At 33.7% G+C, this 13,155-nt stretch overlaps 1 protein-coding gene across 1 annotated transcript; it reads left to right on the top strand.

The window, feature by feature from the left end:
* Positions 1 to 1,182: 1,182 nt before the first annotated feature.
* LOC120199026 (40S ribosomal protein S15-4-like) lies at positions 1,183 to 5,447 on the top strand. The gene is made up of 4 exons (XM_039200242.1): positions 1,183 to 1,266; positions 4,105 to 4,253; positions 4,344 to 4,401; positions 5,182 to 5,447. The coding sequence occupies exons 1-4, from the start codon at positions 1,183 to 1,185 to the stop codon at positions 5,428 to 5,430; spliced, it is 540 nt and encodes a 179-aa protein (XP_039056173.1). The 3' UTR covers positions 5,431 to 5,447.
* The last annotated feature ends 7,708 nt before the right edge of the window (positions 5,448 to 13,155 follow it).

The following is a 13,155-nucleotide window of genomic DNA, read 5'->3' as shown; positions in this document are numbered from 1 at the left end:
CAAAATTGAAATAACACTTCTTGCATTTGGTCACTGTAGCACTTTCAAACAATTAGTTCGCCAATGCATTTTCCATGGAAAATAAACAAAAAATGCACCTAGTAAGATCTTAACAAAAATCTACGTAATTGACATAGTAAATGGAAGTGATTTGTCCAATAAATAATATAGACAATTAGAATTCTTAGCTTCCAATAAATGGAACTAAAAATGATACGTAGCAATGAAACAGTAGAGTAAACACAAACCCATAAGAAAGCTTATTTAAAAGAAAACCTTGACGGAGATCTTGCGATCACTTTGAAGCCTCTTGAACTTCTTGGCACGCTTCTTCACAATCTTCTTGGACAGCAGAGGGACTGCCATTTCTTCCTTGAACAAAGACTCGTCGTCGCTTGTGGAAAACCGACCAAGCTTCTCCTCAGACTCCATTATCCATCGGAGGGTTACCAGCTCCAAGTTCACAACAACTGCTTCCTCACGTGCGAACCATTTTCGAAGTTGAGAATATAGTTTGGAGGTGGAAAATGGAAACTTTGAGGTAGACGATGAAAAATGTGGAAGCTTTCTGGTTTTGCAGTGTGGTTACAAAAGTGTAACAATGGTGAAGAGAAAAAAATGAAGAGGGTGGAGTTGATCCAAGCAAGAATCTCAGATCTTCCCACGAAGTAGGCCCCATCCGTCATTGGATTGCATTGAACCACCCTTTGCCATTTTTCCTTTTTTTCCTCCCCTCTCCCTGGATGCATTCTCTTGAATTTAAAGTTCATTTGAATCAATAGGCAGGTCCCCACTTGTATTTTTTGAGGAGAGACGTGTAAGGTGGTGGTGTGGGGGTTAATGGGATAGTGGGGGTTGTTACACATGGTGCCTGAAAAAAAATTAAAAAAATATTATTATTAATAATATTAATAATAAATAAATAAAATATTTTTTAAAATCCGGATAAAAACGGGTGTCTACAGGAACGAACACAAAACAAGAGACTAAGAGACACGAAACAACAGAGCAAGCATTTACATACAGCAAGTACCCACACGAACAGTAGGGAAAGCGAGAAAATAAAGTAGAAGGAAACTTACCCTTGTCGAAGCCCAGAAGTTGTCGAAAATACCATTTCACCGAAGGTAAAAGTCTAGATCTACTACTACGTTTTGGGGTTGATTTTGTATTTTGGCCACCATGGGTGGTGGCCAGTGGTGGCCAGCGGTGGCGGTCCACAATGGTTCTTGGCTGCCAACCGGTGACCAACGTACCATCGACGAGGTTTTTAGAGAGAACTGAGAGAGTTCTCTCGTTTAAAGAGAGAAGAAAATGAGAGAAATGGATAAGCTTGGCCCTTTTGGGGATGGTCTTGGGCTTAAATACCCTCTCCGAACGACGTCGTTTTGGAGAAGAACTGTTTGTGTAATTCTATAAACGGGTAAAATACACTCGTGGTCCTTCAAGCTTTGTATTCTTCACTTTTAGTCATCGAAATCAGGTTTTGCACATTTTAATTTGGTTTTCATATATTATATATTTATATTATAGTCCCGCAATAATATATATAGGGTAAATTACATAATGAATACATAATTTTATTATTATTTTGAATTAGGTTAATTTTATTTTTGTAATCATTAATTATTATATGATTAATTAGTATTTATACTTTAGGATTTTTGTTTTACATAACTTATAATTTAATCTATGTAATTATAATATAATTTTATAATAGGATTAATAATATTATTTAGTATTTATCTATATTAAATTATTTAAATTTAAAAGAACAAATTTATAATTTATTGTAAAGAAACTAATTAATAAATACCGGTACCAATTTTGGGCGTTATGGGAGTGCTAATCCTTCCCCATACGTAACCGACTCCCGAACTCATTTTTCTGGTAAGCAGACCCAAGTTGTATTATTTTAATATTATTCTTAGGAATTTTATTAAAATAATATAACATTTTGGTGACCAATCTCACCAAACTAAAAGATTGGTGTCGGCTCTACAACTTGGTGTTTCATCTGATTCAAGGAGGATAAACACTTACTTTTTCGAGACTAGTTACATCCCTTGAGGTGTACTATTTGTACTCTCCGTCGCCGGGCAGAGAAACGTCTCGACAGCTTGACAACTCCGCTGGGGATTTTTTTTTTAAAAAAAGAGTCAAACTACCAGTTTATTAATTATTTGTCTTTGCAATAAAATAATAAATTTGTTTTAAGTTTGTTATAATTATTTTTATTATTTTTCTAACTTTTGTTTTTTTATGTGTGTACATATTTAATTAAAGTTATTAGAATAAAGTAATAGGGTGTACATTACTTTATTTCTTGTTATGTTTTTCCTCACTCATTGTGCACTGCATTCATGACATGAGCTAAAACCCCGCTCTTATCCTATTTAGTTTGAATGAGAAACTATTCCCTCGTGTGTTTTTCACCTCCATATAGGATAAGGGACCATTCTTTGAGCTCACACCTTATGTTCCTCGTGTGGTTTTCACTTCCGTATGGACATAAGGAAGTGTGTTCTTCGAATTTAACTTGATCCGAAAGTCTGTAATGGATCAGGATTGAGGGCTTGGCAGTCCAAGGGGACACCAACAAAGGACAATTCGTTGACCCTTTTTACCCTATAGCCAAAACTTAGCATATAATAAAACCTAGAACTGGAGTCTAGGTGGAACCTAACCCAAATGAGTCTTGAAATGTTAGCACACAAGGGAAAGCATGTTGAGTATTTTATTTTATTTAGTATTATTTTATTTTCTGAATAAATACATGCGAATTATAAATCACGCGGTTAGGTTTATTTTTCCAAACAAAGCATGAAACTAGAAAGCATGAGATTAGGATATGATTTTTTTACTGGTTTTTGTACTTTTGTCTGTTCTAAAGGCATATATTAATTTTTCTGTTTGCATTTGCATAATCATAACATACTCAAGGGTGTGGATTCAAGAGTGATTATCAAAACCAAAGGTTTTCATTATGGACAAAGGGTTTCATGATCAAGTAAATTGTAAAGCAGTCAAAGAAGGGTATCTTGAGGAAGCTTTTAAAATAATGGAGGGGTATGCACATACAAATCCTGTTAGATTGGTACCAAAATCATTTTATGGTAAGAGCATCAATAGAAGCAGTCACAGGGGAGAGAGTTTTTATGAAGCTCAAGCCCATTTTTGGAAAAATGAAAACAAGAAATTAAGCACAGAGGTCGAAACCATTAAACTGAAGAGTGATACTAATCACTGGAAAAAGATATACGAGGATCAAGCAAAGAAGTTTTCCCATGACTTGCAAATCGCTGAAGAAATATACAATGCAACCATCTCCAATTTGGAAAAAAGTCAAGCTAAAAACCAAATACTGAAGAAGGATATAGCCAAGATAGAAACTTCATACTTGATCCCTCAGTGTGAGATTAATGCTGAGCTGAAAGCTATCAGAACTCAAAACCACATATTGATGAAAATGGTGGATGGTTATGGAGATCTGGTACAAGAACTTCTTGAACATAAACGTTCTATGATAAAGGAAAATGAGCAATACTGTCTACAATTTTAGAAGATAGCGGGTAAGATTCAAGAAAAAAAAGATGACATAAAGAAAGCTGCTGGCCAAGCAAGCAAGGTAGCCCACAAGCTGGTAAACTTAGCTGGTTTTACAAGGGAGCTGAAGTAGAATGACGATTTGATTCTGGAGCATAAATGAAAATTAACTTGGCTTTTTAATAACACTACAAGAAAATATACCTTTAATGACATACGAACGATGACACATGCTAATTTATGACTTGCAAAATAGGTGTGTCATAAAAAATGTCATGTTTTTTAAAATCTGAACGATTTATGGCTTACAATAATGTGTGTCATATTTAATAGTCATAATCCAAAAAATTTGCAAAAACACAGAGTACACTTTTAATTGTGTGTCATCTGTAAAAGTCATATTTTAATTTTCCCCCCATTATTTTCACCCTTTCCCACTTTTTCCCCCTCGATAACAAAGTTCACGTCGCTTGCTTCCCCATTTTTCAAGTTTCTCGAGATCCAAACACTGTCATAACAATGGTGTTTTTTCCATGTTTTGTTCTCAATCTTGTTTAGGCGGACGTGGATGATGATGTTGATGCACCAAGGGTACCGAAGAAGAGAACGTTCAAGAAGTTCAGTTTCAGAGGTGTCGATCTCGATGCTCTCTTGGATATGTCCACTGATGAACTCGTCAAACTCTTTCCTGCTCGTGCTCGTCGAAGGTTACCATTCGTTATTTTCTCTATTTGATTTTCTTTTTCTTCAATGGCTGTTGATTTTGAGATTTAGATATTTCATTTCTGCTAGTTTAGGTTTCAGAGGGGTTTGAAGAGGAAGCCAATGGCTCTGATCAAGCAATTACGCAAGGCTATAAATATTATTATATTTTCCTTCTTTTTTAACTATGAGGAATTAACTGATACTTTAGAGTTTGTGTGTGTTTTCTTAATGTGTGGATCTGCATATGTTCTAGTGTTGAGATTGAAAACGCAAAATGCCTAAGATTTTGGAGTAGTCTCTCCTAATATTCTTCATAGTGTTATTGTTGGTTGTGTATTTGCTTTCATATGTTAAACTAGACATAGATAAATTGTATTGATGAACATCTACGGTTTCAAAATGCTTTCTAGATTCAATACCTAGTGGTCTATTATTATTAGTAGTTTTCGATATCCACTTTGTTTATATTGCACATCCGGTGATCTGATTTTCTGTGACTCCCTTTGGTAACGGATAACCATATAGTTCTACAGAACAGTTGTTGTTCCCTCTTGCTTGGTTCGCTTGATCTGTGTATATAATGTAGTTCCCTGTTTCACTAGCAACCTTGTTGGGAAGCTTATGATGCCAGGGGATCATGGCTGTAATAGCTAGCTATCATTTTTTGTGATATCACGATACATAAAACTATCATGAAATGATTTTCTTTCTTTCTCCTTTGCCCTTATTTTAGCTAGTGTAGTGTCATTTTAGCATATCTCTGTTGCAAATTTTGCCAATGAAGTAGGTAGCTTTGATGATTCATTGGGATATTTAACTGATTTATTGTTTGTAATAAAAGTTTCCCTTAAACTATTTTTATTTATGATGATCCAAGTAATTTTTGGTAGCAACTTATATCGAGAATACTATTTTGCTGTCTTGAAACAGAAACGGGAGGCTCCACCTGGTGAGAAACCCGAGCCGGTTAGGACGCACCTCCGCAACATGATTATAGTTCCTGAAATGATTGGTAGTATCATCGGTGTTTACAATGGAAAGACCTTCAATCAAGTGGAAATCAAGCCAGAAATGATTAGCCACTATTTGGCTGAATTCTCAATCTCATACAAGCCAGTAAAGCACGGAAGGCCTGGTATTGGTGCCATCCATTCATCCAGGTTTATTCCACTCAAGTGAATGTCTTCACTCTTAGTTTTGTTAGAATGTTGTTCTGTTATTGAAGCTTGATCGGAGTGTTTATTGTTTAGTGTTGTTGTTTCTCTGTTGAGTATTCAAATTTAGAAAAAGACTTCGTTAAGCTCTGTATTTCTTTCTTATTTCTTCTTCCCCTTCTGAACTATTTATTACCATCACCCGGTCTGGCCCAACTTCGAAGTTTATGAAATAATTTTGATACCACTTGTTCCACTTTATTTACTTTATTGATAGATCACACTGATAACCTTGATTTAATAGAAAGAAAGTTCATTTATAAAGGTATGGTAATTGGCATAAGATTTAAACAAACAACGAATTTGGGTATGTTTTAGAGAATCTGACATTGGATTTTAACTGTTCGAAGGGAGCAAATTTTATGTAGCTGATCTCACTAGTTTGAACTTAAAGTTAAGATGTGTACTTTTTGATAGGTTGTTTCTTAACTGAAAATTTATTGTTTCCTTGTTACATTACTTTTTTCTGACGCTCATATTCTACAAAAGTATATATTTTGTATGCTATATGAAGAAGTAATTGTTAATATTTGATTCTCATATGTTTTCAGTATCATAGTTTACTTGAATGCTTAGAAACTTAAATTTATGTCTCCTACAAGCTTGTAGTTATTTTTATTTGAGGAATTTATTTGTTTATGATGTTATGTAAGAAACTATATTCTTAATGCACTTTTTTTCTTTGTTCTGATCCTTCACCTTGAGTGTAAGTCATATATGTTATTTTTGCTCGAAACCTATGATAATAAACATTCTACATTCTCATCTTTAATGGTTTCTTCCTTCTTAACTTTGGGAATCCATTCGGAAGATAGATGCTTGGATGGGATGGGCAGTTGCACTACGTAGTATTTAGTGGATAACCAATACTAGTTTCTATAAAGTTTACCTGACTGAATTATGACATCTGCAAGCCTAGAAAATGGAGGAGTGGGTAGTTCCAAATCTGTTAATGGGATCAATACTTCTCTGTGAGTCGAAGATAACTATTTTCTTCTCTTTGTTTTTGATTTTTTAATTCTTCAAGGTTATTTGTTTCCTTTTTTTAACTAACTTTTTTATTAAATCAGAGAAGCGGAAGAAAAGTTATTTTGGAGGTAAATCACTTAACATTTTCACTTACATATTATCCGTTCAATATCTATTTTGTGGTAAATAAATAGGCTGCCTATTAATTCTATTTTCCTGAGTTTGAATCCACAATAAGTTCTCTGTTAATGCTAGGTTATTTGGAAATGGACTTGTTTTAATTGAGTTCGAGTAAATGAGAATAGTGCTAACATTTTTGCTTTCCCTATGAATTCTTATTTTATTCCTCTAAATGGCTTGGTAATCTTATACGAGATGCCCTTATTGTTGAAGTGAATGGTGTGGCAAACCTTGTTGAATGTTGGTCCACTATATATGGTAGAACTTGACTTTATTGTTCCTTATAGTGTGTGTTAAGTAGTTCCCCTTCTTGGCTAAGGTTTTTAAATTCTCATGTAAGGTTTCTATATATTATAGAACTAATGTGACCTTGGTAATTAGGTTGGTTGTGGTGCTGGAAATGTTGTATTCCCTGTAATTGCTACATACCCAGAGGTTGATCTATGTTGTTCCAAGACTATGTTGTTGGTGACCTTGCTCAGGTTGATCTAAGCACATATCGTTTAACACCATTTTAGTAAAATTAATGTGCTAAGATCTTATAATCTGTTAGTATCTTCTTGTGATAATCTGAGAACATTCTTGGTTTTCTATTTTCAAATAGCCATAGGTGATGGATATTATATTTGTAACTTAATGTGAATATATTGTATGCAAATGGATTGCTTATATATATATATATATATATATATATATATATATATATATATATATATATATATATATATATATATATATATATATTTAGTATTATGAGGCATTAAATGTGATTTAGTTTGATTATTTGTCAATCTACAATATATATATATATATATATATATATAACAATAATTAACGAAATACAATCACGACACACGAATGTGTGTCATCTTTTTTAATGACGCGTGCTTCAATGACACGCAATGTAAGTCATACATACGTTTCATAAATTTATGACACACAAATATGTGTCATCTTAATTTATGACGGGGGTTTCAATGACGCTTAATGAACTTCATAAATGCATGTCATAAATGTGCGTCATAGATTTATGACACACAATTGCGTGTCATCTGAGATTCATGTCGGTGGCTTCAATGACAGGCAAATATGTGTCATCCGCACCCATAGATAACGCGCAATACACGTCATTAAAGGGGTTTTTTTCTAGTAGTGGGAAATAAAAAATTAGGAGAGAAAGTTGTATCTTATATGTAATGATCTTTTAATGTATTAAAAAACCTTTTTTGTGTTCAATGGAAGCTGTTTTAAGATAATCAGTTTTGAATTACACTATTTTCAAACATGCATTTACATTCACATTCATTCATGTTCTGTATAGCATGATAACATGTGTCAATCATGAAAGCATGGGAGTAATCAGTAAAGGATCATGAAGAAATTCTGAAAGTACATTCAAGAATCAGGATAGGTCTCTAAAAGATTGAAAGTAATGAATGAAATATTAGCTCAAGTTGGAAAGATTGAAAGAATCCAAGAACAACTTGTAGAAATCCAACGAAAAATACTTAAAGAAACAAGAATGTTCCAAGCCGAGTCCAGGGAACAGATGACCAAGATGAGGAGTATGATGGTTACTATACTATATGGAGAGAAAATGTTAGGAGACCCTATTGAACATGAGGAGATGAGGGCCTTGGAAAAAAGTCTAGATTTTAATAATGCAAAAATATTGAATGACCAAGAACCTGTTAAGGAACTTAAATTCCAACTCAACTTCAAGGATCAGGAAATATGATAGAGGATATGGAAATTGAAGTTGGTTCAAATAAGAGAAATATGGAACAAGTCCCATTGAAAAATGCTAAAAAATGCAAGAAGGAAAAGAGGATGAAGCATCTCATTCCAATTCCAATTTTATATTCAGAATTGTTATCCTTTTTCTTTGAAAGTGGTCTTGTGACACTCATTCCTCCTAGTACTTATTTGCATCCAAATTGGAAAAATGTCAAGAATCCATGCAATTATCACTCTGGAGATTTCGATCACTTTACAGAAAATTGCATAATGTTGAAATTAAAAGTCCAAGACCTTATGACAGAAGGGTTGTTATGTTTTGAAGATATGAAACCTAAGCTGATTAAGAAAGAGAAATCCTCAAATCACAATTTTTCTCAGGATGTTCAAAGCAAACATTTTCAAGAAAGCAGTAGTAAAGAAACAATCATATCAAGGGAATCTCTACCTTGTTTTCCTTCAGTCTCATGCAACAAATTATACTTCAAATTACACAAAGCCTAGCTTATTCCCCAATATTTGGCTAAACCTTTGATACCTCATTACCCAAGATGGTATAATGAAAAAGTCTTTTGTGAGTATCATGCTAGAATCCGAGGACACTCCATTGAGAATTATGGTAACTTCAAACGATGAGTTCAAGACTTATTAACTCATGGATTTATAGAATTAGATGCTAACAATCTATCCATTTTGATCAAACATTTGAGAATCAACCCCAGAAATGAAGTTGATAATGATAAAACAGGTGAAGTTTACATAGCAGAATGTATTGAAAAGAAAAAAAGGCAAAACCAAGGAATATTTAACTCTCGATACTTCTCTGAAGCTAAAAGATGATATAAAAGTGAGAAATGAAAAAGAAAAAAGAAAGGTAATTCGAAACTGGCCTACAGGTTTAAGAAGAAATGAGGCAGATATAACCTGGGAGACACCTATATTAGATTTTCTGAAATCAAGGGAAGCATAGGGCAATTTAAAGAATATAGTGAATACTACTCCAATTACAGCTACAAGGAGCATCTAGAAACAGGATATAACAATCAAAGAGATTGGTTATGAAATTCTAACTAAGCCCAACTATCAGTCAGGAAAGATGATGATAAGATTTGATCAAGAGATAGATCAGGAAAAAGCAGAAGTTTGTGTATCTAAAAGCTCATCCAAAGAAGCTACATAAAAAATGATCAAGAAATGGGGGGAAAATAGCGACAAAGATCCTGGTCTAATTATACACCATACATCCAAGGAATAATGAGGCAGTGGAAGTTGTTATCTACCACTATTGTACCTTTCATTTTGCAGCACCTTGTTTGAACATGTTTTTGTTCTTTTCTCCGCCTTTTGTAATAAAAATGTGTTGCTTTTAAGGTTATGAGCATTGAATCAATTTTGCAATCTTCCATTTCTTTAAATATCACTGGATTAAAAAAAATCTTTACAATTAGAGTTATACATCTTTGACAAAAGTATCAAGATTAAAAACCAAAAAAAAGGACCTTGACCTTACATCAGAAGAAATGCATCCCAAACACTACCCTTTTACAAATATGAGAAAGATTTCTCCAATGCAAGGAATTAGACAAAAGAGCTTGGTATTTACATATATAAGTGTACAACGTGGGGCATCTTTTGTGACATTGCAAAACTGACTAGATTACTCTTTTATTGATGAGGTTCGATAATGAAACTTTGAAAAATCTAGTTTAAAGTTAGCTGCTGGGAATTGAAATTTGGTAATGAAATTTTCTGATTTCCACCAAACACAGACTATAATAGGTTTTTCTTAAAAAAGTAAGAGTCATATATGCAATAAAGTTATCCCTCTAGAGTAATTGGTTAATAGCCTTGGCTTTATGGATAAATTTCAATTAGCCCAATGAAGGCGAATTTCAATAAAGCTGAATTCAGCTAGCTAAAATGGCAAAAGAAAAAGTTGTTGTAAAGAAAGTTAAATAAAACCTGTTATAGTCAATTTCACACACGCGCACACAGAAATTTCATGGCTAGACCGATATTTTCACACTACTTTGGGTAGAATCAAAGATTTCAGAGAATGAAATAGTGGTATTCTAGAAGGTCTAGTAATTGTTATGTTAGTTGTGTCATTTTGTACGCATCCGATTAAGATACCAAGTCCAGAAAGTAAGGCATGTGACAATGTTCACAAAAAAAAGTGAGAGAGGAGTTACATCTTCACTAAGATGTAGCCATAGAAAATAAGGAAGCCAACCTGAAACTAGCCTCTCAATCTTGATACTTGTCAAAGAACTATAACTCTGAAATAGTAAGAGCTGTTGATTCTTTTGATATTCTTTGAATTTATGCTTATGATTTGATTCTATTGTGAACCTGTAATGTGCCATATTTTACAAAATTCTTTCATTATTTGATAAGAAAGGAGGAAGAACATTTTTAAACAGGACAGTCACAAATAAGAAAGGTACTTGAAGCAAGTTTATTTCTATTCTACCCTTATTGAAAAAAGAATGAGTAAGGCTGGAATGATGAAAAATTTCACATTCTTGAAAGCAAATGGCCTGAGAAATCAAAAGTATGGGGAGATGGACTTATAATATTACATGTGTGACAACCTGCCAAGAAAAGATAATCGCCTCATTCACAAGAAAGGATGAAAGCCTTCAAGATGAACAGATTTGGCACCAAGAGAGTTACAAATACCCACGATAAGACATTATCAAAGTTGGATCATGAGGGAATCATGAGATCCAAATCAAATGGACATTAAGAGTGAACCTTACAACTTAGAATGTTGGGACATCCTGAAGGCTCACATCAGCATGAAATAATGTTGGAGCATTTTAATGCTGGGGCATGCTAAAAGCCTATATTAGACATAAATAATCTATGTAGGGCATGTTGAAGGCCCATTTTAGACAAAAATGATCCGAGTAGGATATTTTTGAATAATCACATCAGTATGAAAAATGTTAGAGCATTTTGAAGGCTTACATCAACAAGAAACAAGTGTTGGGGCATGCTGATGGCCCATATCACCCATGAATATAAGGTCTTTGATTTGAACAAATATTTTCAATGAGATAAAAAGGTATGAAGAATGAAAATGGTGAAACAATGACAGTAGAGTTGATCATACATCACTGTTATGTTCATCATATTATTACATTATCCCCACAAGAGTCATATAAAAGGATGAATGTGTTGTCAAATGCTTTACGAACGGTAGAAAACATAGAAAATGATGAATGTGTTGTCAAATGTTTTACGAACCAGTAATTATGGTGCTAAACCAATGTTACGATCATGTGGTTAACTTAAGATGAAATTTGTATTCAACGCCAAAGATTCAGAAAATGAGTGTTGGAATTTTAATAACAAGAAACTAGTGGAGCTAACTAAGATTAAATCGTATGTTGTTAAATATATTGACATGATATGATATGAATAACATTGTTCGAGATATGATTAGATGTGAAGACATGAAAAGAATTAGGATAAATCCTTCTTGTGAAGTGTTTCAAGAGTTAAATCAGAACACACGTGGCTGATATCCTGATTAATCTCTACTAAGTTTAGTATAGTTACATCTACATTCTGCAAGGATGATAGAATCTCTTTTCAAAGAGGAAAGCTTTATCGGATTTCTACACAAGTTCAAGTAAAGACAACTGGTGTTATTAAGGATGAAATGGGGCAACAAGGCCATAATTCCAAATGTGGCAAGAGTTCCAGGAATGAAACAATTCTTCTGAAGGCAAAAGAAGACACCATGATATAAGTTGATTAGATGATTCTTTGGAAATGCAAGTCTGATAGCATGAGTTCCTATACTGATATTTGAAAAAGCCTTGGAAATGAATGATCAAATGGAAGAAGATCAGACTTTGAGGTCAAATGAAGATTGAATTGACATTTTGCATTCATAAGAACAACATTTGCATAAAAATCATGCATTTCATTGATACATTTGATTGTATTTGCATAATTATGAAGATGCAGAGACAAAATACCTTACGAGTATAAGGTAGAATCCAAATCACAAATACATGAGTCATGTTTGGAGAGGCAAACATCTGAAGAATAAATGAACGCAATCCATACAGATGAAGCATTAATTTTGGGGCATGCCCAACTAACAAGTTGTTTCGAAAAATGAGAAAGCAATTTTCAACGTTTCCCATTTAATCTTTTCCAAAAATGAAATTTTGAAAAGTAAGAAGTTTCTTACCCAGTAAATTATTTCCCACGAATTTGTAAAGCCTCTGGGTCATTTGTAAAGCCTCCGGGTCATTTGTAGAACCTCCGGGTAATTTGTAAATCCTTTGGGTCATCTGTCAGTCTTTCGAGTAAGATAATGAGTTCTTAGGACCATTCGTAAGATTTCCATGAAAAAGTAGTGGAATCAAATCAATATCAAAATTCAATCTCCACGGAAGAGTAGTGGAACATATTTTTCAGCAAAGTATGAAGTCTTCACAGAAGAGTAGTGAAGTAAGAGCAAGAACAAGATCAAAATTTGATCTCCACGAAGAGTAGTGGAACATATTTTTCAGCAAAGTATAAAGTCTTCATGGAAGAGTAGTGAAGCAAGAGCAAGAATAAGATTAAAATTCGATCTCCACGGAAGAGTAGTGGAACGGATTTTTCAGCAAAGTATGAAGTCTTCACGAAAGAGTAGTGAAGCAAGAGCAAGAACAATATCAAAATTCATTCTCCATGGAAGAGTAGTGGAACGGATTTTTCAGCAAAGTATGAAACCTTCACGAAAGAGTAGTGAAGCAAATCCAATTTCGAGTCTGATCTTCATGGAAGAGTAGTGAAA

This window comes from Hibiscus syriacus, unplaced genomic scaffold, assembly GCF_006381635.1.
Source record: "Hibiscus syriacus cultivar Baekdansim isolate YM2019G1 unplaced genomic scaffold, ASM638163v2 tig00005294_pilon, whole genome shotgun sequence".
Classification (NCBI taxonomy): Eukaryota; Viridiplantae; Streptophyta; class Magnoliopsida; order Malvales; family Malvaceae; genus Hibiscus; species Hibiscus syriacus.
The sequence above is the reverse complement of the archived record's forward strand: the minus strand, read 5'-3'. Positions and strand labels throughout refer to the sequence as shown.

Bases quoted from the DNA above. Each gene is read 5' to 3' on its own strand.
- LOC120199026 (XM_039200242.1), top strand. From the start codon at position 1,183: ATGGGTGGTGGCCAGTGGTGGCCAGCGGTGGCGGTCCACAATGGTTCT. The intron at 1,267-4,104 runs GTTTTTAGAGAG...AATCTTGTTTAG, and splicing joins ACCAACGTACCATCGACGAG to GCGGACGTGGATGATGATGT. The intron at 4,254-4,343 runs GTTACCATTCGT...CTGCTAGTTTAG, and splicing joins CCTGCTCGTGCTCGTCGAAG to GTTTCAGAGGGGTTTGAAGA.